The 26,450-nt window shown below is 37.8% G+C and overlaps 1 protein-coding gene and 1 non-coding gene across 3 annotated transcripts; one reads left to right on the top strand and one right to left on the bottom strand.

Moving 5' to 3' along the window:
• On the bottom strand, positions 1–26,250 carry POLE2 (DNA polymerase epsilon 2, accessory subunit). Of its 2 annotated transcripts, XM_007446504.1 has the most exons (19): positions 26,147–26,250; positions 23,257–23,357; positions 21,954–22,029; positions 20,107–20,184; positions 19,878–19,971; positions 15,999–16,073; positions 13,640–13,723; positions 12,980–13,036; positions 12,508–12,556; positions 11,669–11,741; positions 10,040–10,212; positions 9,392–9,481; positions 9,164–9,218; positions 8,382–8,441; positions 8,217–8,294; positions 6,457–6,565; positions 5,437–5,613; positions 3,339–3,406; positions 4–126 (listed from the first exon to the last, which is right to left on the bottom strand). In XM_007446504.1, the coding sequence occupies exons 1-19, from the start codon at positions 26,212–26,214 to the stop codon at positions 108–110; spliced, it is 1,584 nt and encodes a 527-aa protein (XP_007446566.1). In that variant the 5' UTR covers positions 26,215–26,250; the 3' UTR covers positions 4–107. The 2 variants fall into 2 exon arrangements, with proteins under 2 accessions (XP_007446567.1, XP_007446566.1); XM_007446505.1 differs by lacking the exon at positions 20,107–20,184 and having other exon boundaries at positions 1–126.
• On the top strand, positions 1,750–1,822 carry TRNAE-UUC (transfer RNA glutamic acid (anticodon UUC)). The gene has a single exon. It is a non-coding gene; the product is annotated as a tRNA-Glu (tRNA).
• Positions 26,251–26,450: the final 200 nt, after the last annotated feature.

Here is a 26,450-nt window from a genome sequence, read left to right as displayed (position 1 = left end):
TCCTAAAGTTTACCATAATTTTATTGTAACAATATCAAAATTACATAAAATATAAAATTAAGCCGAAAATTGATGAATTCTGTTTCTTCAGATGGTCTTTAAGAATCTCAAAACCCTTGGAGTTTGCTGAAAAAAGAAAATATTCATAAAATTAAACATTTTGGAAACCTAAGTTATTGTACATTTCTTAATATTTAGTTTTAGTTAATTTTAAAAATAGGTCAATACATGCATATTGTTCCAAATTCAAAAGGGGACACAGTGAAAAATAAGTCTGTCTCACACTCTATTTCTGCTCTCCAGAAGCAACAGTATATCCTTATAAAGACTGTCTAATCATATACAGGCATGTGTGTGGGGGTAAATGCTTTAAAAACACACAAGTGGTAGAATACAATGAACAATATTCTACCCCTTTTTTTCAATTAGTAATAAACACATATTTATAATTTTTAACTAATCCCTTCCTCTATGGCTTTGAAATTTAGTATAAATTAGAAAAGTTCCGAATAACTTTTAAGTAGATACACATTTAAGCTATTTGTTTTGCAATTTTATAAAAACTACAATAAAAACAGCTGTACCCAATTTATGCATAAACCCAAGTATACCTGTAGGATAAATTCCTAGAAATGGAATTGCTGATATATGCAGTTGAGGTCTTAAAAAAAAGTTTTTACCATTTTTTATTCTGACCAACTCTGTGTGAGAATGGGTGTTTCTCCCCTACATCACCAACATTGTGTTTTTAAATAAAACAACTGTATTTGAGAGCACATGTTGAAACAGGGTTAAACCTTATCTACTTTGGCTACATTTCTGTGGTTAACTCTACAATATGATTTCACAAATATTCTAAGAAAAAAATTCTTTTTAGGAGAAACTAAGTAGCAGTGAAACCAAATTATTTCACTATATCATGAAAATTTTTCTCTCTCAAAAAAGAAAAAACCAAGAAAACCACATCAACTTGTTTGATCCAGCAATGAAAAAATTCCTCAAATTATCACTACTAAATTATGGTTTGGAAATTATGTCAAGGGTTTTCAGCATCTGACTCCACAGATGATAAAGGGACCAACTATTTCAACTCAACAGTGAATGTCAACTGCAAGTCAAGGACTGTTCTAGAAACTTTTAAGAGGGACAGGCACATAAGTGACTAAAACAGTGTGTTAGAACTGTCATAGAAGTCTGTATACAGTGCTTAGAAGCACTGTACTTAGATTAACAATTCTGCATGGCAATCAGGGAACATTACAAGAAATGTAACAAGTGTCTTGTGCTATCATAATAAATCGGTTAATTTCCTATTGTGGTTTATTTGCTTATCTCCCAACTCATTAAAAAAAGAATATTAACTGGCCTGCCAAGATAAATATAATAAAAAGATAAAAGTAAGGAAATCAGGAAATTCAGGTAAGAGAAAAATACAGATCAGAAAAGAAGAGGAAGCCAGAGCCACAGCCAACATTTATGCTAGTAATTCCTCTGCTGCTGTAGAGGTGGGCTGCACGTTTGGCTGTGCTTCCTGGCAGCTAACACAAAGAGAGTCTATTAGTAGATATACAGTCTCCCCAAGATGAAAATAAACAGTTGCTTGGGACAGACACAAATTTCTCTTGTCCTGAGATCTGTTGAAAGTGCCCACTATTGGTTTTCATAGCAGAATAAGTTTTATATGTCTGTGAATTTATACCAAATCTCAGTTCAGTAAAAGTCAATCTAAAGACGGACAAAATAGGGAATTCCCTGGTGGTCCAGTGGTTAGGACTCTGCGCTTTCACTGCCGAGGGCCCAGGTTCAATCCCTGGTTGGGGAACTAAGATCCCACAAGCTGAATGATGTGGCCAAGAAAAAATTTTAAAAAGGTGGACAAAATATGCTCCAGAGGTGACCTAATCCTGGGGTCACAAAATCACTGTCAACAACAGCGAGTGGTTGAGACTGGTAAGAGCGTTGCCTTTACCTAAAGGCATTCCAAGTCAAAAACAAATTTGTTTAAAGATTCATTGTGGGCTAGGTGAAGTCAAACACATGTTCAGCTTATGGAATAGAGGCTAGAATATCAGTGACTTTTTTTTTTTTTTTTTGCGGTACGCGGGCCTCTCACTGTTGTGGCCTCTCCCGTTTCCGGACGTGCAGGCTCAGCGGCCATGGCTCACGGGCCCAGCCGCTCCGCGGCACGTGGGATCTTCCCGGACCGGGACACAGACCCATGTCCCCTGCATCGGCAGGCAGACTCTCAACCACTGCGCCACCAGGGAAGCCCCTCAGTGACTTTTATAAGGGTATCTGTCTGGTTATATTCCAAAAACTAAGTAGTGCCTGGAATACAGTAAGATTCAGATACACGTCAAATGCGTGAATCCAAGAATAAAATTTAGAATATCCCAAAATGAACGGACTTTAATCCTCCATGAATACTGAGCAGCAAAAATAACGCAGAAATTTTTTTTCAAGAAATATATATAAGAAGCTGTTAATCATGGTTTCAGGGTTAGGAAACGGAGCTACTTTTTCCTTTTCAATTTTATACTTTTAAGCATTATTTGAAATTTTTATCATGTACTTGTGTTTTTATTTAAATAAAGATGTTAATTACAAAAAGTAAAAAAAAGACAATTGGGTTGGGTGTTCAAGATTATATTCTCTGAGAACCTGGAGGTATTTAGTTACTGTTCTTAACTGGAGGTGGGAAACAAAATATAATTAACCAAGAAATCACACGTTAGGATGCCTGAATCTAAGGGAAACTGTTAAAAATGCAGATTTCTGGGCCCTACAACTGGAGAGAGACATTTGATAAGTTTGGGGTGGGATCCTGGAACTTAACATTTTTAACAAGGACCCCAGAGGATTCTACAGGACACCCTCTGAAAACCACTACCCACCAGGTGATTATTCTTTTTTCCCCAAGACCTCCCCCCAACTCCAACCCCTCACCATCACCACACTCAACCCAGCTCCCCTACAATTCTTTGCTGCCAATTTAAGGCAGATTACCTAGGTTTTGAGAACCAACCATGTGGACGGCAAGGCTTACCTCTTGGAATAATAACATCATCAGGAGGCTGCCTGTAAAAGAACTAGCCCACCTCCACAGCCAGTCTGAGATTTCCCTCAGAAAACAGTTCTTGGTCTATTACATACAAATGTGCCATCAAGTACATACAATTCTGTGTCTCCCCGCATGAACACAGTAAGTTCAGCCTAGAACATTTCCAATGAGCTACTGTAGACTTTTAAAAACTTCAGCACACCTACAGAACATCTGAATTTTAGCAATATTACACCAAGAGACAGCTGTTTCTTGCTGTTTCTGAGGGCACACTTACCTATCTTCTACTATCTTACTGGAAGGATAAAAAACTTTGAATGAAAATCCACTTCTTGGAAAAGAGCCCTTTGGAGAGAAAAATGCCCATAAGTGAATACTCAACTTTTAAAAAAGAATCCCTATTTTTAAAATCAAACTCCTTGCTCCTAACTTAAAAATAAGGTTACAAGATGTGACTATAAAGTAATGAGACAAATTTTTGTATGCTCTTTATAGAGAAAAAATATTACTATAAAATATCTCCACTTGAAGCAAAAAGTCAAGTTGACTAGAACAGTTATGCTAACAAATGTGACTAGAAATGCTTAGGAGGGGTTCTACTTAGTATAAGAAATAAACAGTACTGGGTGATGCTAAATAAGCATATAAGACACTTGAACATCATGTTCGAGAAGTCTTTCCTGCCCCTCTCCCCAGTAAAAATCTGGGTTTGATGCCCTGCCATTGTGCCCTCAAAACAACTGAGCAGTAGTCACACATACAATTGTCTGTCCATTACTAAACTCTAAAGTTACTGAGCAGACTCTGTCTTTTCAGTCTTTGTGTCCCTGGAACTAGCTCAATGTCTGGCCCATTGCAGGCATTCATTAATGGGAATAAGTATCAAGAAAGGATGAAGCAATGTCAAAACCAAGTTTTGGGCTTGCCAAAAGGTATAAATAAGGTTAAAAAGACATAATGATGGTGTAGGAACTGGTTGTTTACTCATTTACAGTATGAAAAAGTGGAAAAATTCAGAAATAAAGTGGTTTCAAATAGAGCGTTAACTATGAGAATGCCCAAAGAGTTCAATTTAAATAAGGAAATCGCCTCATTGTGACAAGAATATTGAAATGTGAATAAAGATTCTACAAAAATTAGGGCCACAAATTTCAAACAATGAAACCAAATCAGCTGACTGTGCTCATCCTTAGAGCAGTAGTTCCCAACCAGGGACAATTTTTGTCTCCTAGGAGACATTTGGCAAGTATCTGAGGACATTTTTGATAGTTACAACTGGGGGCTGCTACAGGTATCTAGTGGATGGAGGTCAGGGATGCTGCTAAACACGCTGCAATGCACAGGATGGTGCCCCAAAACAAAGAATTATCTGGTCCAAAATGTCAATAGTTCTGTGGTTGCAAAAGCCAGACAAAATAAATGTGTGTGTAGAAAAGAAGTAAGGGATGATGTTTCTAGAAATGACTTAGATGAAATAAAAAAGTACTAAAGTTTAAAATTCACAAGAATCAAGGAAACATACAGATTAAAAATCACTAGTGAAGGGCTTCCCTGGTGGCACAGTGGTTGAGAGTCCGCCTGCCAATGCAGGGGACACAGGTTCATGCCCCGGTCCGGGAAGATCCCACATGCCATGGAGCGGCTGGGCCTGTGAGCCATGGCCACTGAGCCTGCGCGTCCGGAGCCTGTGCTCTGCAACGGGAGAGGCCACAACAGTGAGAGGCCCGCGTACCACAAAAAAAAAAAAAAAAAAAAAAAAAAAAAAAATCACTAGTGAAGATATTTGACATAAAAAGCAACATTATGCAGCATTTAGTCCCCAAGTTCAAGAAGTCAATCATACTTTTATAGAAATTCAGAAGCAACTTGAAGATTCTGAAGCAATTTCAAGGTTCTGCATAAAAATGAAATATTAAACTGTGTCCCAGTAGGAATTTCCACATTTATCAGTCTTAGATTTTTGGGACTTGGACAATTTCCAACAACAACAACAACAACAACAACAAAAAATCCTCCTCAAAGGACAAGTACCATTAACCTGTTTAAAGGGAATGGAATACATGCTCTGAAAGTAATTTCCAGAAAGGAATCCCAAGGAATCCCAAGGCAAGTTACTTTGAAGGGGAAAATACTCATCTGGATTTATAAGCTTTGGTGCATTTTTTTTTCTTTTTAAGAAAAAAGTTACGTTACTTTATAGTCACATACTCTTTTGAAAGTTTAAGAACTTTCTGTTTATACCAAATTAATTCAGTGTTTCATTTATAGTATATTTTTACTCCAACAGTAATTGATTAAACATATATTTTAAATTTAAAGAAGTAACAGTCTAATCTTGACAAATTTTGACTACATAATGTTAACTACGTTCTTACAGGGTTTATGCAGAGGCATTCGGTATTGGTCAAAGTAAAAGGATCGTATTTGTCTGCGATGACAAGTAGGTCAGGCACAGGGTACACTCTCAGAGCATAGTCATACGCCCAATACACTGGGCAGACATAAAGAGGGAGAGGAGTCAGGTGTCCTTGGGATAAGATAGTCTTTACAAACTACAAAAGAATGACACAAAACAAACTTCAGTGCATTTGCAAAAGCTAAGAGAGCAACAAAGAATTTCAAATTAAACAGTAATTACCAAAGTGACTTAGAAAATTTGAGAAACAGTTGGGAAAACTGAATTACAAAACCTTGGGAAAACTGATATAAAACGAAATCAACTATCCTGTATTTTAGGAGAAATTTATGAGTTTTCATTCAACACCATAAAAGCTACTCCCCCAAATAGTCATTTTGGAGCAACTGTATTTTTAGCTGTATAATAAACTAATTTACTAATTCTGTTCATCTAAAAATAATCCCACAGCTTGAGTAATGCCAAGAATATATACTTAGCCTACATACACTTTAAATGTTATAAAATACATACTAAAAATGCTCTGTATGATCTACGTCCATACTTCCAAATGAGGGTACATGTAACCAGTGATTGACAACTGGGAATCTTGAAGCTACACGATAAACACTACACATCCTCCTGATGTGGGCAAATCATAGGAAATACTTAATAAACATAAGCATAAACATTTTATTTAAACAAACATATATATATTGAAGTACAATGTAAGATTTATGAGTTCTAAAGGCAAAACAGGAACCTCCAAAGAAATTTCCTGCTACTTTGGGGCTTTCTTCTGCCCATTAGGGGATACGTCAGTAAGAAAACTGAGAAACACTGATTTAGGAACAAAAATTACCTTACTGACAAAAGTGTGCTGAAATTATTTTGAACCATAAATAAAAACAACAAAAGGGCAAGTGATTAAGTGGCTTAACAAAATTTTACATAAATCCACGTGTAATTAAGATACCTTAATAAAGAAGACACAACTTACATGATTAGGAATATCCAAATTGCTACTGGGAAAACGGACACAGTTTCTGCACATTTTATTCACTAAGTCTTCACGAAAGACAATAATTTCTTGTGTACAATACTGAATTCTGAAATAAAAACAGTAGTTGAATGTGACTTCCTCAGAACAAAATATGAGGTAACTTTAAAGGCAAGATGTTTTATAGTACAAAGCCATTCCCACTTCCCATTGTTCACCACAGAAAAAATGCAACCAGAATCTATTTACCCATTCGTTTGACAGTAATTTATTGAGCTCTTAATATGTGTCTGGCACTATTCTAGGAATGAGAATAAACAAAAGATACAATAATTACAAAGTATGTTGGAAGATGATTAAGTGTATGGCAAAAAGAAAAAGGCTAACAGGAATCATTTAGGGGAAGGGAAGGTCTAGAAGGTTGGAGTAGTAAATAGGAGTATTGGAACAGGTAGGGCTCATAATGAAGTTTGATCTGAGCACAGACTTGGAGGAGGAGAGAGTCAAGCAGACATGCAGAGGAAGAACACTGCAGGCAGAGGGAACAGGCAGAGCAGAGGCCCTAAGATGAAACATGCCTGGCACATTTGAAGAACAAAAGGAGCTGGAGTGGCTGGAATAAATGAGGAGGAGAAGGAAGTCGGAGAGGAAATCACGGAGGAAACTGGGGGCCAGATCATGCAGGCCATGACTACCATTGCAAAGGATATGGGCTGTTATGGAATAACATGAGGGGCCCATCTTTCTGAATCAGTAGGGTAGATGTGACATGCCTTACGGTTTAAAGGATCACTCTGACGTTGTTAAGGACAGACTACAGAGGAGCAGGGGTAGAAGCTAGAGAACAACGAGGAGGCTATTACAGTGATCAAGGCTAAAGAAGGTGGTAGAGGGTTGTACAGGGGGAGGTATAGAGACGTGGCCAGATTCTGGATATATTTTGAAGTCCTTCTTCAAATTTTTGAAGGACTTCCTAAAAGCTTGCATGTGAGGAAGAATCCCAAAGGTTGGTCTGAACGACTGGAAGGATAAAGGCGTCAGGAACTACGATGAGGAAAGCTACGGAACAGGGTTGGGGACGGACGAGGGAGGAAGATCAGAAGTTCAATCTGAAGTTGTCTATTAGACATCCAAGGGGAGATGATGAGTACGTGACCAGATGTGTAAGTGTGGAATCTGGTAGAAGGTTTGAGCTGGAGATATCAATGTGGGAGTTGTCACAACCCCCTGTGAATGTAGGTAGAAAAGAGAGGAGAAGCAATGACTGAGGGCATTCCCTCAGTAAGAGCCTATGGTCACAGTGAGTAGCACATACAGTAAATGTGTAATCCTTTCAGTTTTCCACTGTAACTTTTCTTAAAGGAAGTGTAATTGGAATATCTACTTTTAAATCTCCATCCATTATTTAAGCTTCTAAATTCAGTGTTAGTGAATTATTTAAATACAGTTAAAACATTTTTAAAGTTTTGAGAAACCTAAAATAGAAAGACATTTTTTTCATTTTTATCCCATAACAATCAAAATTCAGAGACAAATTTTAAGAAACAGGTTAATTTTTTTCCCCACTTTTTGTTTTTGTATTTTTTTGGCCAGGTCACCCATGGCATGCGAGATCTTAGTTCCCCAACCAGGGATTGCACCCACGCCCCCTGCTGTGGAAGCGCAGAGTCCTAACCACTGGACCACCAGGGAATTCCCAAGAAATAGGTTAATTGTTAAATGAAAGCAAAAAACCTCAACACAAAAATACTAATATTTACCTGCAAGGATTAGTAGTAAAAACTGAAAATGGTACTCTTTGTCTGAATTCATTAGTGATGCTTTCAGCAAATGGTGGCCTATAAAAACAATTTATGTGATATAGTATACATTTTTAAATTTTACAGAATTTTCTTTACTGTTGCAAATATCTGAATAAAACTTACCTTGGTAAGATGGAACCAAATCCAGGATCCTCTGGACCAGGTACAAACACAAATCGACTACTGTAGCAAAATTCAACATAATTCATTCTAAAAATATTGCACCACTATCCCGTAGTCCAAAACCAAATTACTGCCTTTAATTAAATTACAAATTTTTAAAAATTAAATTTCATTCATTTTAATAAATGAACTACTAAAAGGCTCCAGACCAATACTGTCCAATAGATCTTTTTGCAATGATAGAAATGTTCTAGACCTGTACTGTCCAATTATTGAGTGCTTGAACTGTGGCCAGAATGACTGAATTTTATTTTTATTTATTTTATTTTTTTATTTTTGGCCACGCCCTGCAGCTTATGGGATTGTTTTAGTTCCCCGACCTGGGATGGAACCCGGTCACCACACCCCACCCCCACTCGCCTGCAGTGAAAGCACCGAGTCCTAACCACTGGACCGCCAGGGAATTCCCTTAAATAATTTAAATTTAAAGAGATGCACGTGGCCAGTGACTATCATATTGAAGAGTGTAGCTCTAGACCCTTAGAGTAATGTCACCAAGAAATTTGGAATATGGTGGAAATTATCACTCTTCCTTTTAATACTTTTCATTATAAATCTCTACTAGAGTGTAACATACATTATCATGATAGAACGTTAATTTTATTTCTTAACTGTACTAATTTTCTCAACTTTTTCTTCCATCCATTTCTTAACTTAGGATTCATTTTTTGTGTTTCATGAATAACACTTTAAATAAAAAATATAGCAATAGAAATCATTACCTTTGGTGAATATTTGGGTATTCACATATTATATCTGCCAAAGTCTTTAGGGAATCTAAAATTTTAAAGGAATATTGAATTTAATTTGCATATGATATACATAAATCAAATTTTATTTTATTAGCTACAACTCTACATATTTTGAATGAAATTAAAATATTATAGATTATTTCTTATCAATTTAGTTTATACAAATATAGAAACTCTTATTAAACAGACCCTCAATACCTTTCAAAGCTTGAACCTGATTTTTTCCATAGGGTACAGATGAAAAATTGCCACACAGAATAAAGCAGGTTGGAGGTGCTGGTGAATAACCTAAAAATAAAAGAAGAAATGAACATATGGAGTGTAGAAATTATATTAAAATCTTTTAACCATGAGTTTTTAAATAATAAAACCATACTATTTTAAAAATAATACCTTATTTTAATAACATTATTATAAAAAATAGTAATGATAGTGCCCATTTATTGAGCACTTATTTTGTGCCAGGCCCTGCAATGGCTTGATTAATCCTCACAACATCCCTGTAAACTGAGAGAAAGATTAAGTAATCTGCCCAAGGTATTAGGCTGCAGCTTAAACCCAGTTCTGCCAAATTCCAAAGCCTAAGCTGTCCTCCACTCTTGTACTATTCTTAGGACTAATTCTCATTTATCATGAATACACAGACAGACAGACACACACACACAGTTATTTTTCAAATGTAAAAATGTAAGTCTTTAAGATGAATTCATTTAAAATATTTCACCACTGAATCAATGTCTTTTAAAAACTAGACTACTCAAAAAGATACATTTTTTTTTAAGAATTTAGTTTTAAGACATGAATTATCATTAGAGTTCAAAAAAGAATAGAAAAAATGACACCTACCAGAAAACATGGTGTGAAGTTTTTCCAATACTTCTACTTGGTCCAACCAAACATCAGATATAAACACAAACATGGCATCTTTATTCTCATCCTCTAGTTGTTTTAGTTTTGCAGAAGTCTTCACAGATGTATTAGAAGGCCCTCCAAAAAAATTAATATTTCCATAGTATGCCCTAGGTAATTATAACACAATTATTACCTTTTATCCTATATTCTGTTGGAGATATTTTACAAATTTAGCTTCTATCTAATGAGGTAATTGTCCCATCAATGTAAATTGGACCATGAAAATGTATTATTTAGGGCTTCCCTGGTGGCGCAGTGGTTGAGAGTCCGCCTGCCGATGCTAGGGCACGTGGGTTTGTGCCCTGGTCCGGGAAGATCCCACATGCCCCAGAGCGGCTGGGCCCGTGAGCCATGGCCGCTGAGCCTGTGCGTCTGGAGTCTGTGCTCCGCAACAGGAGAGGCCACAACAGTGAGGCCCATGTACAGCAAAAAAACAAAACAAAACTACAATGATATAAACCTAGCCACAAACTAGCACTGAAAACATTCACTTAAAAGTGAGCTGGCTTGATGAGGGCTTGTATTCTCTGTTGCGTGAGCAGCACTTTCCCCCAGATTATGTACTTCAACAGGAAGAGAAGATGCACAGCAAAAGCTGCCTGCCAGTGTGACTCCCAGCCAGCAATTGTGGCCTTGGCACCTGATTTATACAGGCATACTGGGCCTAAAATCTTAATCCTCATACTTCTTCTTGAAATCATAACCATCATCATGGAATCTCAAGATTTAATTCCCCCAGATGCTTACAGGCTCCAGAAAGGTAATACTAAATATCAAAGCAGCAGCCAGCTGAGGCTGACTAGGTGTGAGTGAGGGAGCACACACATACCCTGCCCAAAGTGGGCAATCACTGCAGTATAGATGTTCCAGGTGAGAATTCAGGTACAAAGTATGGCTAGATCTGATTGTTTAAGAGAACTCAGAAATCTAGACCATTATGAGAAATCTCCTAATTTTTAAATATTGCAAACTAATTCAAAATGTGTTTTAACACCTCAAAGGGGAAAAAAGAAATTTCTATAGACTACATTCAACCCCCAGGCCACCAGCTTCAACTTCTACACCATTATTCAGCCTCTGCTCAGATACCTTGAGTGACAGGGAACTCACTCCTCTCAGAGAAGGCCCTTTTGGAACCACTCTAATATTATAATGATTTTGCATATATTAAAGAACTATATAATCTGCCTCTTGTAACTTTCACTCAGTAAAATACAAAAATAAGAACTTCCTATTAACATGGGAATTATACTCTTCTAAGTGTTTTCCTATATCTTATCTCAGTTGAACTTCTCATCAATCCTATAGATAAATAAGACCGATAGACTGGAAGTCTTTCCATTAAAGCCAAAGTACAGAGATGCTATTGCAACCAATCTGCAGTCAACCCGAAGTTTTCAGTTTCATATAAAGCCCAGTCTTTAACTCTCATTTTCCATTGCTCTTCGCCTTCTGACACAAAGCCTGAGGACTCGTAATAACTGAGATATGATATACTATCTTACATTCATTACTGCCAGTATTATAAAATTCCTATAGAGTTAAAGTCAAACATTTTTATACCTAGTAGTACTAGAGGGTTCAGTGGGTGGAAATCCAAAGGCATTGACATGAAACACCTGATCTTCAAACCAACCTGAAAAAAGATAAGTAACAAATCACTTTCATTTGTCCAATTCTCCTTCTTGTTTGAAAGGACAAAACTATGGAACACAAAGCAGTAACGCTAGGCCATCATCTCATCCCCTGTCGACTAACAACAGAATTTATCAGTCCCACTGCGCTACAAAACAGCTTCAGGTTCAGAGACTGTCTCAGTTCTTTTTTTTTTTTTTGGCCACACCATGCAGCTTGCGGGATCTTAGTTCCCTGACCAAGGATTGAACCCGGGGCCATGGCAGTGAAAGAGCCAAGTCCTAACCACTGGACTGCCAGGGAATTCCAGACAGTCTCAGTTCTATAAAACAAAAAATTCATGAAATACTAACAGATTTAGAAATAAAACTTTTCCCTTTTTTTATTTCACAATACATGTTAGAGTACAGACAGATAAGGTACACAGATTTTAAAATGTTTCATTTTATGACTCTATGTACAATCTGTTTTTTCAACTTCATTGAGAGATAATTCATATATCATACAACCCTTTAAAAGTGTATACTTCAGTGGTTTTTAGTATATTCACAAGTTGTACAACCATCACCACTAATTTCAGAATATTTTCATCACTCCAGAAACAAACCCCTCTCCCATGAGTCTGAGAGTTATTTAATGTTGTCAAAAGTATGCTCTCATAATCAGTGTTGTCCCGAGTTACATCATGTTAACATATTTTAACCAATGCAGAAAGGGTTTTACGGTAGAACGATGAGGGGGAGAGGGAAAAAAGTATACTGACTTACCCTCTGCTAAGACAAGGCATGACTCTGTGTATAAACCGCTATGGAACTGGTGCACAATAATTGAGGAAAATAATTCTACTTCTATGCTTGAGGTGGTGATAAAGTCAACATACATTTTGGGCTCAACAGGACTTCCAAATAATAAATTCAAAGACTTCACATTTAAAACTCTGAAGAGATCATAGCTTAAAAAACTTTAGGTTTAAATATCCCCATATCTGATTCTAAGATGTAATACTGACAGTATAGACCATTCTTAGCATGTTATAAACTTCCTCAGTGATTTGTCTCGATTCTCCAAATAAGGGGGAATTACAGGTTTTTTGTCTCTGGTTAGGATTATGTCTCCAGATTCCTACACCACCGTATGGAAGTTACACTAAGAACCCAAATAGGTAAATGTGAGAATGATATATGATCAATTTCCCCAACTCATGTAACACAGATTTAAAAAAATAGAAGTGAAGGATATAGCTTTACTAAGATCCAGTTGTACTGTTCCTGTAGGATCTTCCAGAAAAAATTTTCCCTAAAAAAAATCAAAAGAAGTTATGTCCACGTTTATGTAAAAATGAATACTATGACAAAAGAATTAAAATACTGACAATTTTGACAACAGAATATAGTAGACAGTACAGTGGATTTTTAAAAAAATCAGTAATTCCTAGTCTAGGCTTTTCCATTTACTAGTCTGGTGACCACAAACTAATCAATTAATTGAGACTTGGAGTCCTCATAGGTACCTAGACAATGACCACTGCCAACCAAGAGATGACAGGAGGGATACTCACTGGCTGCCATAAGAGGGGCCTCAGAGAGCCAACAACAACTCCCAGGGAGCAGAATATGGTCTGCAGCTTTGATTGTTTAGAAACCCAGTACTCTCTGTTCAACCAGAGGTCACTGGGGGACTAATTTCAGGCTATGCAAACTGGTGGCCTGTATAAGACACTCCTTCCTGATGTCTACTCAGGAAACCAAATGCAAAACGAAAGGTTACTTGGTGACTGAGGTAGCCACTTTCAATGAAGAATACGCTCCCATGCCCTCTGTAAAAATCCTATATGTAACTGACATTTCATTAATCTGAAGGCTGAAAATAAAAGTTGGATGCTTATCAAGTTCAACTTACCTCTTTTAACTGGGTTATCATTCCAAGAATAATCACATCTCCGATCTTGGTTGTACTGCCCAATAGGGTTTCTACTGTCTTAAGCTAAAGTAAAACAAAATAAATTCTTAAGGACTAAAAATATGTTCTTTTAAGAAACTAATCTTTTTACAAGTAAGTAAATTTTGAGTGTACATTTTAGTATTTACAACTATTTTACAGTAGAAAATCAAATAAAATTTAGAAAATATAATTTTATCCTACAAAAAGCTAAAATATTAACTGATGATAGAAGAATTGTGCCTGAAGAAACACCATATCAACACAGGCCCTAACCAATGACTGAAGTTTCATACCATATTATTTTGAATAATAATAATAAGTATATTTATCTTTAAAATATAAAAAAAGAATATATTTTATTTGGTCAGTACCTCAAAATTAGTGGGCTATTTAAAAAGTTATATTCTACTTTTATTTAGTATTTTGAAAGGCTGTCCTTATTTACATTCTCAATCTGATCCTTATTTTTTATCAGAAAGTTAAAGGTAGTAATAATTGGGGCATTATTTTAAAAAATCCTTTCTGACCCTTTTCTAAACATATAATCCTAAGTATATGTTAATACACACATATATAATTTATAAACACATAGCCATACAGTTTTATTGCAAAGATGAAATCATATTATTTGTATTATTCTTCAACTTAACTTTTTAAGTTTAATATATCTTAAACATTGTTCCATTTAACTATATATAGATACACTTCATTCTTTTTAATGGGTAGAGATATCTATAGTATATATACAACAATTTACCAAACAACTTAAAGGACATGATCACATCATCCCATAATAATCACTGTTAACATTTGATATTGAAGTTCCTCTTTAAAAACATGAACCTCAAGCAACACAGGAATACAATGTTCATTTTAAACAGTTTTAAAAAATGAAATACTTAGGGATAAATCTGAAGAAAAGATATATATGACATGTATTCTAAAAACTGGCTTAGGTAAAGATTTCTTAGAAACAATACCAAAAATATGAGCCATAAAAGAAAAATTGATAAGTTGGACTTTAACAAAATTAAGAACATGTATTTCAAAAAGACTGTTAAGAGAATAAAAAGACAACTTACAGACTGGGAAAAATATTGCAATTTGCAATCAATCAATTAAACCAACACAGGAGTAAAAGCTGTAACAAAGTATTCATGAGGACACCATATTTGCACTTTGCAAAGGGAGAATGCCATATAGGGACTATAGATGGTGGTTTAAATAGATAATATACCAGCAGGGATACAGAATTAAACATCTTGGCAAGATAACAAGAACAATAAATTATTTAGCTAAGCCCTAAAGTTACTTTGGCAAAGAGGAGAGGTGAAATAATGCTTCTGGGTTGTGGGTATCTGAGTTGCCATAGGAAACCTAATATATTCAAGAAAACACACAGACAGTCATTTGTAGAGAAATATAAATAATGTCAATTTCCAAAACTTAATACAATTTTTTTTCTCCAACAAAAGTTAAAAGCAGAAACTATCAAACTCTATAAATGTTTTCTCCTTATGGTGCTGCCATCAAATATTAATTTAAGCATTATCTAGTATTACCATTTTAGTATCTATCAGACTGCTCATCACCATGAATTCTGATCTAACATGGTAGAGGACTGAATGAACCTTAGCAGAGGCTGGGCCTCTTCAGAAGCTACTTGGAACACCACAGAAAAGGTGGGTCCTAGCCAGAAGGAGCTAAGGACTATCCCCCAGCAGGGCTCTGTGTGCTGGAGGGGGAAAAAAGCCACAGATGGACTGACGGTGACCAGGTGTGTTGCTGGAACAAAAGTGATGGTGCTGTTTGGTAACCACTTTCTGAAGTATTACAGTGGAAAGAGCACACACAGCAGAAAACATTCTTCCTCTCCCCAGACAACCCTGTGGCCTGTCTGTGCTCTCTCATGCATTCTATAAATGTGGTTTCCCTAGTGTCTTCAGTAAAATTTTCACTCCAACTATATAACATGTCTCAGCTGAACAAGTGTATGGGGGTCAGTAGAGGGCTGGGCTGGGCAAGGAGCAGGATTTCAGAGTATGAGTGAGGGCAGGAAGGGTAGTGTTGAGGGTTGGTCAGAAAGCCAGTGTATCATCCAGCAAATGGACCAGGAGGACGAGGGTTCTGTCTTGGTGGCCAGAGACCCAGCACACAGGACATGGACTTTACCAACAGTGGGTATGCACAGGTAAGTTAGCTAGTTAAACTGTTATTAGTGGTTAATTTTCATTTAAAATTCAATAAACTAGAATTAAGTAATAAATATTAAACTTGTATACATACACCCCCTAAATAACTAGGATAACGTTCTAACCTGGAATTTGCTTCCACTTTCATCAGGGTGAGAACCTATCACTGGAGGAGTAAATAATTCATGTCTGTGGGTCCTCTAGAAAAAAGAAAGATTCACATGAATTACTGAGGCAAACATTTAAAACTAAGATTCATTAAAATAGCGCCCTGACAAAGCACTGTCCTTAAACTAACATTACTATTATTTATTCTCAACAAATTTGAAAATCTACATAGTTAATGTACAAATATCTAGAAATGTAATTTGTTTAAAAAATCATTTTAAGACTTTTTTTTAAAAAAGGTCTATCGTGTACCTGGCAGTAGTGCACTCTGGGCTGAGGATATGAAAACAACAAACCAAGGTGTCAACCTCAGAGCACAGAGGTCAGTGAGAAGGAAGTGTCAACAGGTCACAATACAACAAAGGACCCTGAGCAGAAGGGGCCATTTAACGAGATCCTAAATGATAAAAAAGACTTTGCTAGTAAGAAACAAAAGGAGGCTGAGACAAGACATTTCAGGCAGAGGAAGGGATGTGTCACAAGAAAGAGTTATTAAGAGTAAAGGAGGGGCTTCCCTGGTGGCGCAGTGGTTGAGAATCTGCCTGCCAATGCAGGGGACACGGGTTCGAGCCGCGATAGGGAGAGGCCCGTGCACCGCGATGAAGAGTGGCCCCCACTTGCCACAACTAGAGAAAGCCCTCACACAGAAACGAAGACCCAACATAGCCATAAATAAATAATTAATAATAATAATAAAACAAGAGTAAAGGAGTATTCAGGAAGTGATGTGAAGCTTAGTACAGGTGGATCATGTAGTGCACAAGGCAGCATGTGCGACAATGCAAGAGGTGGGTTGGAGCCTCTATTTGGGAAAATGTCCCTCCCCCACTGTGGTCCACATAGTTCAGGTAGGGTTGGTGCCCTTCCCCCTCCAGACAGACCACCAAGGCCTAGCAAATCAAAGTACTCCACCCCCTTGGCCAATGATTGTTTCAGGGTTGAGCAAGTGCCTGAAGCCTGGCCAATAGGAGACAGCTGCTAGAACTACTGGAAAAGAAGAACTCTCTAAGAGTTTCCAAGGCTACTAGTGAGTGGCCATCTCGGTCACCTCATAGGGAGAACTTGTTTGAAAGTAAGATCAAGTTTTTAAAATTGCTGGGAGATGGAAAGAGGTAGATGCCTCATGACATTGTGTGAGCACCTCGATCCAGCCATGCTTGACACAGCTGGACCTCCAGACTTCTCCACAAGCCAAGAAGTTCCTTTTTCTGTTTTAGCCAGTTTGAGTTTTTGTAAACTCTAATAAAAAGAGTCCCTTTGTATGCCAAACCAAGAATTCTGTCTTACAGACAATGCAGAGCAAACATTTTGAAGTAGGATGATAAAATCAGATTTGCTTTCAGGAAGATAACTGCAATAAAAATATGCATGGACTAAAATTCAACCCTTTTAATGAGGCTTGGGAGGGTTTAGTGATACCCCCAAATAATATCATAGGCTTTAACACATAATTTTTTAAAAGAAAGTGGTATTTACTGAGCATCTTCTCTGTGAAAAGCACTACACCAAAGGTGGCAGAGGAAATAAACAAGGAGTGTGCAGTCTGACAACAGGGACACACACCCAAAATGCAAGGCAGGGCCAACTCTAGTAAGTGTCATAGGAGACCCACTGAGTAGTCATGGGTTGAAAGCAGGAAGAGGACTTCCCTGGTGGTCCAGTGGGTAAAACTCCACACTCCCAATGCAGGGGGGCGGGGCCCGGGTTCGATCACTGGTTGGGGAACTAGATCCCATATGCATGCCGCAACTAAGAAGTCCACATGCCGCAATGAAGATCCCGTGCGCCACAACTAAGACCCGATGCAAACAAAATAAATAAATAAATAATTTAATTAATTAATTTAAAAAATTTAGAAAGCAGGAAGAGACTGCATCCAACTGCAGATCAGGAAGGGCTTCAGAAAAGAGGAAGAATCTGAGAAGGACCTTCGAGAATTAGGAGGGTTTCAAGAGCAGAGATAAGAGGGAAGAGCATCAAGAGAGTGCATATTACAAGCAAAGTCACAGAAGAAGTGGAAGAAACAGACACAATATTTTTCCATGTTTCAGTTTTGGCTCCTCTACTTTTCAGAGGGAAAAGTACAGATTAGGCCAAAAACGTGTGACAGGAAGATTTGTATTTTTAAAAAATATTTATTTATTTGGCTGCTCTAGGTCTTAGTTGTGGCATGTGGGATCTTTTAGTTATGGCATGCGAACTCTTAGTCGCAGCATATGGGATCTAGTTCCCTGACCAGGGATCATACCCAGGCCCCCTGCATTGGGAGCGTGGAGTCTTAGCCACTGGACCACCAGGGAAGTCCCAGAAGATCTGTATTTAATCCAGTAGGTGGTAAACTTCCTTGAAAGACTTGTGAGCAAAATCATGGCATGATCAGCGCTAAACTTCTGGAAGATTAACCTGGCAACATTATGTAGGCAATGGAGGCAGAAGAGAAAAGACATCCTCAGTGCTCATTCTCCTCAACCTTTGTTCAGTGCTTACTCCTGCTGACCACCCTCTCCTCATTGAAACCTCCCTGTGTTTCTGCTATATAACACCACCCTGGCCTAGCCCCCAAACTCTATCATTCTCTTTTCCATCATCTCTCAGGGGCTCACCCCTGCAGTCCCATCTATCACTCTAGGCAGATGCCTCCTAAATCTCTCTCTACCCAGATCTCTTTCTTTAGCTCCAGATGTACATCTCACCTGATATCCTACTGGCAACCTTAACTCAAATGTTTGAAACAGAACCTGCCATCATCTTCCCCATTCTCTTTTTCCTATTTGTTAATATATTACCATTATTCTACCCATCCACTCCCTCAGGCTCAAAACCTTAATCATCTTTCAGTCTTCACTCTCTCCTTTCTCTTTCACGTCCAATCAGTCACCATGAACTATGGCTTCCACTGCCAGGACTGTCCCTTCTTTCTGCTCCCCTTACCTTCCTTCATTCAGGCTATCATTTATTCCAGGACTAATACCACAGACTCCTGTAAGTCTTCTCTCATACTCTAGTTCATCCCAAAATCAGCTGAGAGAGAAAGTCCTCAGGGAACTGCTATAAGTGAGGTGCTCTGGTATTTTAAGGCTCCTTGTACCAAGAGAACAGAGTCCAACTCCGAAGAGTGGCATCCAAGGCAATCCCATGACTTAGTTGCCACTTGACTTTCCAAACTTATCCTATGCTACTCCTCTTCACAAGCCTTCCTCTCCACACAAAGAAGGCTGATTGCTCATCATTTCCTGCATGGACTCCACTTTTTCCTTTTGCTCTGTCTTTGTTCACACTGTTCACCACCTTCTCCCCATTTCCACAAGATCAGAGCAATCAAGGCCCATGTCAAATGCCAACATTTCCTTGAAGCCTTCTCTGATTTTTCTATAGAAAGCATTCTCTTTGTATTATATTTCTTCCATAGCAGGTATAAAATTCTACTTCATATTTTATTTATGCAGATGTCTTTAATTTCATAGACTATAAGTTGCTTGAAAGTAGTATAGTACAGGAGGCAAAGGTTGGGCTCCAGAGTCAGACTGACTGGATACAAATCCTGTCCCTACTTACTAGATGTAACCTCTGGGCTAGTGACTAAACTTCTCCAGGTCTCAGTTTTCCCCATGTGTAAAATGGGAATAACAGCATTTATACATACACTGATGTTATGATGATCAAATGAGGTAATGTCTGTAAAGTGATAAACAATGCCTGGCCTATCAAAAGCATTTAAAAAATGTTAGCTACTATTTTTATCATCATCATGATTGTTAAAGTACAAAAGTCCATCCTTTAATTATCCCTGAGTCTTACCTAAGCTGAAACAGTCTCTTTTTACCCCTCCGACTTACCTGGTGCAAAATTGTGTATCGTTCACGAAACAGCTCTGCTTTATCTCTTGCTGTCCCAAATAAATTTGGTGCAGGGTGGTTGGTCATTAATAAACTAGGAAAAAAGGAATGCCTATTATGACTATCATAATACACAAAGGTAGATCAAAAATGAAACAGGAGACTGTATACCTTCCAAAAAAAAATGTACATTTGAAATCAGCTTAACATCAATAGATGGCATACTTACGGAAGAAATTTTTTTCTTTCTGAATTGTACACAAGGCGTGGGATATCAAATGCTCCTATGATATTGAAAATATGTTCTCTGAAAAACAACCCAAAAAAACAGACCTGATTTACTAAAACATAAGTATTCCAAGTGAACATGAAAACTTGCATTATAACCTTACGTCATATACACATACTTTTCGCAGATCACGTACACAATTTCTTGTAGTGTCAAAAATAATATGAGGGTAAAGTTTTTAGCCTGTGCATTTTCCTCTCAGAGATGAGAAAGCACTGCCACTACTCTCAAGCTAACAAAAAATTTAATCAACTTCTAATTAAAAATGTTATCTGTTGAAAAAGAACATTTACATATAAAATAGTCACATCTTAAAGAAATCTCTCCTAATATGTACTATTTTTATAAGCTACAATATTATTAAAAGGTATTATTCATTTCCAACAATTTTTTAATCCAAAATATCATGCAAAAGTGACCCAGGAAAAGATGTAAAACAGAAAAAGAACCGCCCAAATTCTGTCCATATCCTTGACACCAATAGTGTTAGAGAAGGATAATTTGTAAAATAATTTACCTTCAGATACTTTTAATATCATAATCATGTTTGAATGAGGTTAAAAAAATTCACAGCACTATTGCATAAATATTGCAACCTAAAGAATCTTCCCTAAAATTATATCTATTTCCCAAAATGAAAACGGACAAAAAAATGTCATGCTAGTCTGTTGGTAGCACCTAGTACAGAGTAGCAGAGAACCAGTGAACTTGAAGTAAGCCTGCTTCTAGACACAGCTCCATGATTTTCTAATAGGTCAATCTTGGAAAGTTATTTAACTTACCATGTTACTTATTCATCTATAAAAATGAGAGCCTCTCCCTTGTGCTATGATATAATGCCTTTCTGACAATTGGAGTCGCAAAGATCAATTACCATTCAGTCCCTACTCAACCTCTATATTGGCTGACTGTAGCATATGAATAGCTTGACAGAAACAACAGGTAACTTTAATGCCTATTTTAGGATTATAATCCTTATACTTTGATATAATCGTTTTGAATTTCTATTGATGGCTTTAGGAGCAAGTACTCCAGTATCTTAAACAATGAGTTGGCAAGGATAAAATTTAAATACCTCAATTTCTCTATTTTTTAGCAGCTCTAATAAGTTCTGACCGGAAAAAGATTAAAACTACTAACCAAAATGAGTAATGACTCCTTTCAATTATCTCCATTGCCCCAAATAGGAAAAAACTGTCAAAGTTAAGACTATCTCTATCCATTTTTCCAGATGTTTTCCTTTCAGTTAAACCCTGTGAATTTGGAAAGAGGTATCATATTCAAAGGAGGAAAGGAAAGAGGTTTATCTCAAGGAGATAAAACCCAGAAAAATTACTGCAACATAAATTCCTAAGCTCTAACAGCATGAGACAGGGTAAAAAGTCCTAAAGCTGAGGTTCTACCCTCCTTTGCCATTCACCATGTGACCCAAGTTAAGTCACTGAACTTTCAGGACTCGGCACTTTCCTAAGAAAAAAAGTAAATTATACCTCTGAATAATCAGTTCAATCCACCTGCAGCATATAGAATATTAAATCAAATCAGCTGGGTAAGTGGCAAAAGTTTGTCATGGTACAAACAACACCGAAATCTCAAATTCTAGGATAAAAATAGTAAAGATGAGTCATTTAATATTGAGGTTTATAATGTAAGCTATCACTTAAAAAAAAAACTAAGAAATAACCACTATAGAAAGGTGACCACTGAGTATTTCCCCAAGAAAATAATTTGAAATAACCACTCAACAATACTTCCAACATGGGGAAAAGGTGAATTTTTCCACATACACAGTTTCATCTACTGACTGACTGCATTCCTGGACTGCTGCTTCCACTACGGACCGTTCGATCATGTTTGATGACACTGAAAAGAGAAGTTCAAAGTTAAATTTTAAAAACAGGCATAAAAATTAGTTCTTTCCACACACAGCTTTTTTCCTGAAAATAATCTGCAAACACTAACCCCAAGATGCTCATTACATAGATTTTAGGAGGAAAAAAGTGTTAGAACAAAAGCCGTATTTCAAATACCTTAATCGTCCACGCTCAAATACACTTACAATACCTTAATACACAGTCAAATGCCTTACTTTTCTAAATATTGTTAAATAATATACATTCAGGTATACAAATGCTTCTGTAAGCTCCTAGGTTTAATATGGTTACATTAGTATAACTTTTCATCACAACTGCTATGTTTCAGTAGGTATGATAGTAACAGTAATAACAATAACAGCCACCACTCATTAAGCCCTTAGTAAACGTGTGGCACCATGCTCAGTAGTTCACAAGCATTATTAGATAGATGTCCTATAAGACTGCTGTTCATAAGCCATGTCTTACAGATGGGGAAAGTGCAGCTCCAAGAGGTCAAATAACCAGATCACCGACATAACTGGAAGGAGTAGAGAGCAATACAACCCCGAGCCTGATTCCAGACTGGGTGCCCTTAACCACTGTGGTACGTTCTCAGGCTAAATACCATGTACCATCTTAAATTAATGTACACTGATTTTCTAAATTTAATCATTTTTCTAAATTTCCAACTGTAAGGAAATTTTTAAAGCAACAGTATATTTAAAATTCTGCCTTTAGAAACAACGTATCAGAGCAAGCCACACCCACTTCTCTCCTTCAGTGCTCTAGAAACTGGACATTTTTTTCTAGAAGAGCACTTCTCTTTTGTAGGCCCATGCTTATGGTAAAAGGCTAAGTATTTAACAAAAAGATCCCTTAAGAAAGGCTGAAGCAGAAGGGGAAAGTTATTCTTGCTTACTTTTTTTTTCCCCTCAAACATTTAAGGGTACCTAACTTAAGTAAAACAAAGTAATAGGCAGAGAGAAAAAAAGTGACCATAAAGGAATCAGAGGGGAATTCACAAAGGGGAAGAACTGTAAAAGAGTCTCTGGGAATGCCGCAAGGTTCCAACAGAACTAGAGGTTACTCCTTGGCAAGAAGTGCTACCAAGGGTATGTCTCATACCACCGGGACATTCAATACTGAATCCTCAACTTCAAATTAAATCTATAAATCTAACCGAGGATGTAGAACTACATGAACAATTTAAGAGCTGTCAGAAAATGTTACTTACGGGGTTGCTTTTCAACTGCATCAATGATCTTTTCCAGTGCATCTTCAAGCTCTCCTTCATTGATAGACTGAAGAGCTTCTGTGAGGTACTTAATAGCTTCACTGATAAGAGAGATTGGTAATTAAGGCTAAAAGTTTTATGCCAAAATCTGGCAAACACTCATCAATCTAGCATTGAAATTAAGATCCACTCAATCCTCCCTGCAAGCAGTACTCTCCTTTCCTGTGCTTTCTGAACAAATTCTTCCTCCTATCCCCTGCCAACATAATTGTTCTTAAAGCCCCAAATCACATCCTTCTTCTAGGAAGCCTTCCTAGACCAGCTCTAGCTGCTGCAATCTCCCTTTCCTTCTGAAATTGTTTAAAAAATCTCACTTATAGATACCTTAGATCTGCTGTATCACATTAGCCTTGTACTATTTATTACCTGACATTAATAAACTCAGTCTGCTTCAATGTTCTGAACAAAACAGACACTTAAAAACATATTTATTAATTTGATAATGCATTTGCTTAAGTTCCAGTAAGTTCATCAGTTTTCAACAGTAAAATAAGAGAAAAATTAGGCTAGAAAAAACTTTGACATTCGAATATAGTCATAGAAGTAATAACACTCACTAAAATCACATGAATCCCTCTCACCCCTCAAAAATCAATAAAGCTGAAAATTTTTTTTTAAATCACACGAATTTCTGATTTAAATACCAATAATACTCAGAATGAACACTGTCTACTTAAACAATTTGCTAATTCCATGCCATTCTTTATTTGTAGACCACAGCTTTACACTTTGCATCAACATTATTGTTATAGTCATCGCACTAACTGTTCTATATCTTAGGTTGCTTATTGTTTCATGTGTGGGTGTCACATTCCTCCAATTTATTATAGATGATGCTCCTTGAGAAGGGGAACTGTGTCATCCTTTGGCAGAGTGCTAAGCACACTGAAGGTGGTCCACAAATACTTGCTGATTGAGTCCCTAAAATCACACACATATTAGGTGAATCTTGGGAGAGCTCTTAGCACAGACCAAAGTCATACAGGATCTGGCTCCTGCCAAATCTCACTAGTCTCACCCAGTATCTCTGGCCTTCCTGGTGCTCTCCTGTCTCAGGGTCTTTATATGGTCATTTCCCCCCCTCCACTCTTCACCTAGTCAAGTCCTGCTCATCCTTTAACACTCAACTCAAACCATTCTTTAATGAAGCCTTCTTTGACTCTAGAACTGTTTATACACCTGGTTATACGCTATCATAGCACTTCCTTCCTCAGATCCTTTTCATAATTGAAATTAAATAATTGTGAATTATTTAATATCCATGGTAGACAGACTTTTAAGATGACCCCTAATAATCCACACCTCTTGGTATTCACATCCTTGTGCAATCGCCTCCCCTTGAGTGTGCGTTGGACCTAGTGACTTGCTTCTAACAATAGAATATAGCAAAAGCGATGGAATATTTTACTATATTGTAGTTTTAAAAATAAAAAATTTAAAGCGGCAAGATGTCACTTTCTTGCTTAGGTTACAAAAGACTGTGACTTCCATTTACTAGCAGACTCTCTTGCTAGCTTTGATGAACTAAGCTGCCATGCTGGGCAGGCCCAACAGCAAGCAAGGACTGAAGCCCTCAGTCCAACAATCTTGGATGAACTGAATCCTGCCAATCACTGAATGAACTTGGAAGCAAATCCTGCCCAACTGACTCTGAGATGACCCCATCTGACTGCAGCCTTGCGAGACACCCTGATGCTAAGGACCCAGCTAAGCCTACCTGAATTCCTGACCCACAGAAAATGTGAGAATATAAGTGCCTGCTGTTTTAAACTTCTAAGTTTGGGGGTAATTCGTTATGCAGCAATAAATATTAATACACTAGCTGTCCCCCAACCTCCTCATCGTCTTACCCTCTCCTACTCCCTTGCCCCAGCAGTACTTTGCAGCTAATAGATTTCAGTGTATTTCTGACTGAATTAATGAATGACACGTCAATATTAGGTCAAATTCTAAGTGAAAATAAAGAAAAATTAACTGATCAATTGGTCGTATTTTCAAAATGTGGGGAATCAACTGAACAAAATTTATTATTGTCTCCTAGAGCTTATCCACTCTTGCACTTGTTCACCACTAACCCAAAAGTAAGGTAAAAGTCCCATGAAACTTATTACAAAAACAAACAAAAAAACCTCTACACACACAAGAGCAATCAAAACATGGTACAGAGAAGTGTATCCCGTCCAGCAGGTATTTACATATGTAAATACTGTATTCTTTATATATAAAAAAAGCAGATTTAATGAGAAAAATCTTGGAAAGGATCATTCTACAAGTAGCAGAAAACACGGATATGGCCAGAGAAGCACAGAAGTTCTAAAGGAAATCTAAACAAACAAACAAACCAAAAAAACCCCAGAAGACTTAAGAACATGCTTTAAATTACCCACTTCTTAACTCTCCAGGAATTCTCTCTCGGGAATAATACGTGATCCAAAATTGGGAAGGCTAGCAAGGCCCACAGGTTGTACAACATAATCTGACGGCTACCGACATGCAATGGGCTTTCCCAGGTCTCTCGTTCGCTGTCTCCGTAACCACGTGAGCAGAGCTGTTAAGATTCCCAATTAGCGGAGACAGAGACTAAGCTAGCTGAGAGGCGCCCAAACACAGTGCTAAAACAACGCTGCTGCGACACCGACAGCAGCTTCTGCGGCTGTCTGGCACGTGCAGGAGGAGACCCTCATCCCTTCCGGGAGAAACTTTTCGACTCCACGCGAATGTCGAGGAAATTAAGAAGGTATCGCCAGGTCCCCCTTGCCTCTTAGAACTCTTTCAAGGGCCGGCGGCCCGACCCTCCCCTCCTGTCCCGCTCGCTGCCCAGCCGTCTCACCCCCGGAGCAGCAAGCCGCGCAGCTTGAAGGCAGAGAGCGTTCTACTCCGCAGCCGCTCCGGCGCCATGTTCGCTTTTTGGCGCCACAGCTGCGGCCCCGCCCCGTCCCGTCCCTGTTCTGGTCCCGCCCCAGACGCGCCGGTTCTCTCGGCCACTGCTCCTCCTCCCTCAGTGCGCGGAGATTTCGGTGTCGCACGCCTAGAGAGCTGCAGTTCCGCACCCACTAGGCTGCAGAAGAAGACGACCCTGCACTGTTCTGTTGCTCGGAGACTGAAGAGCGAGGGCGTCTTTCCCTGGTGTCTGG

This window comes from Lipotes vexillifer, unplaced genomic scaffold (genome assembly GCF_000442215.2).
Source record: "Lipotes vexillifer unplaced genomic scaffold, Lipotes_vexillifer_v1.1 scaffold1102, whole genome shotgun sequence".
NCBI lineage: Eukaryota > Metazoa > Chordata > Mammalia > Artiodactyla > Lipotidae > Lipotes > Lipotes vexillifer.
This window is presented reverse-complemented; position numbering and strand designations above follow the sequence as displayed.

Excerpts from the sequence above, each read along its gene's own strand:
- POLE2 (XM_007446504.1), bottom strand. The coding sequence starts at position 26,214 with ATGGCGCCGGAGCGGCTGCGGAGTAGAACGCTCTCTGCCTTCAAGCTG. Across the intron at positions 23,358-26,146 it reads CGCGGCTTGCTGCTCCGGGG|TGAAGCTATTAAGTACCTCA; the intron begins GTGAGACGGCTG and ends CTCTCTTATCAG. Across the intron at positions 16,074-19,877 it reads GATACACAATTTTGCACCAG|AGGACCCACAGACATGAATT; the intron begins GTAAGTCGGAGG and ends TCTTTTTTCTAG.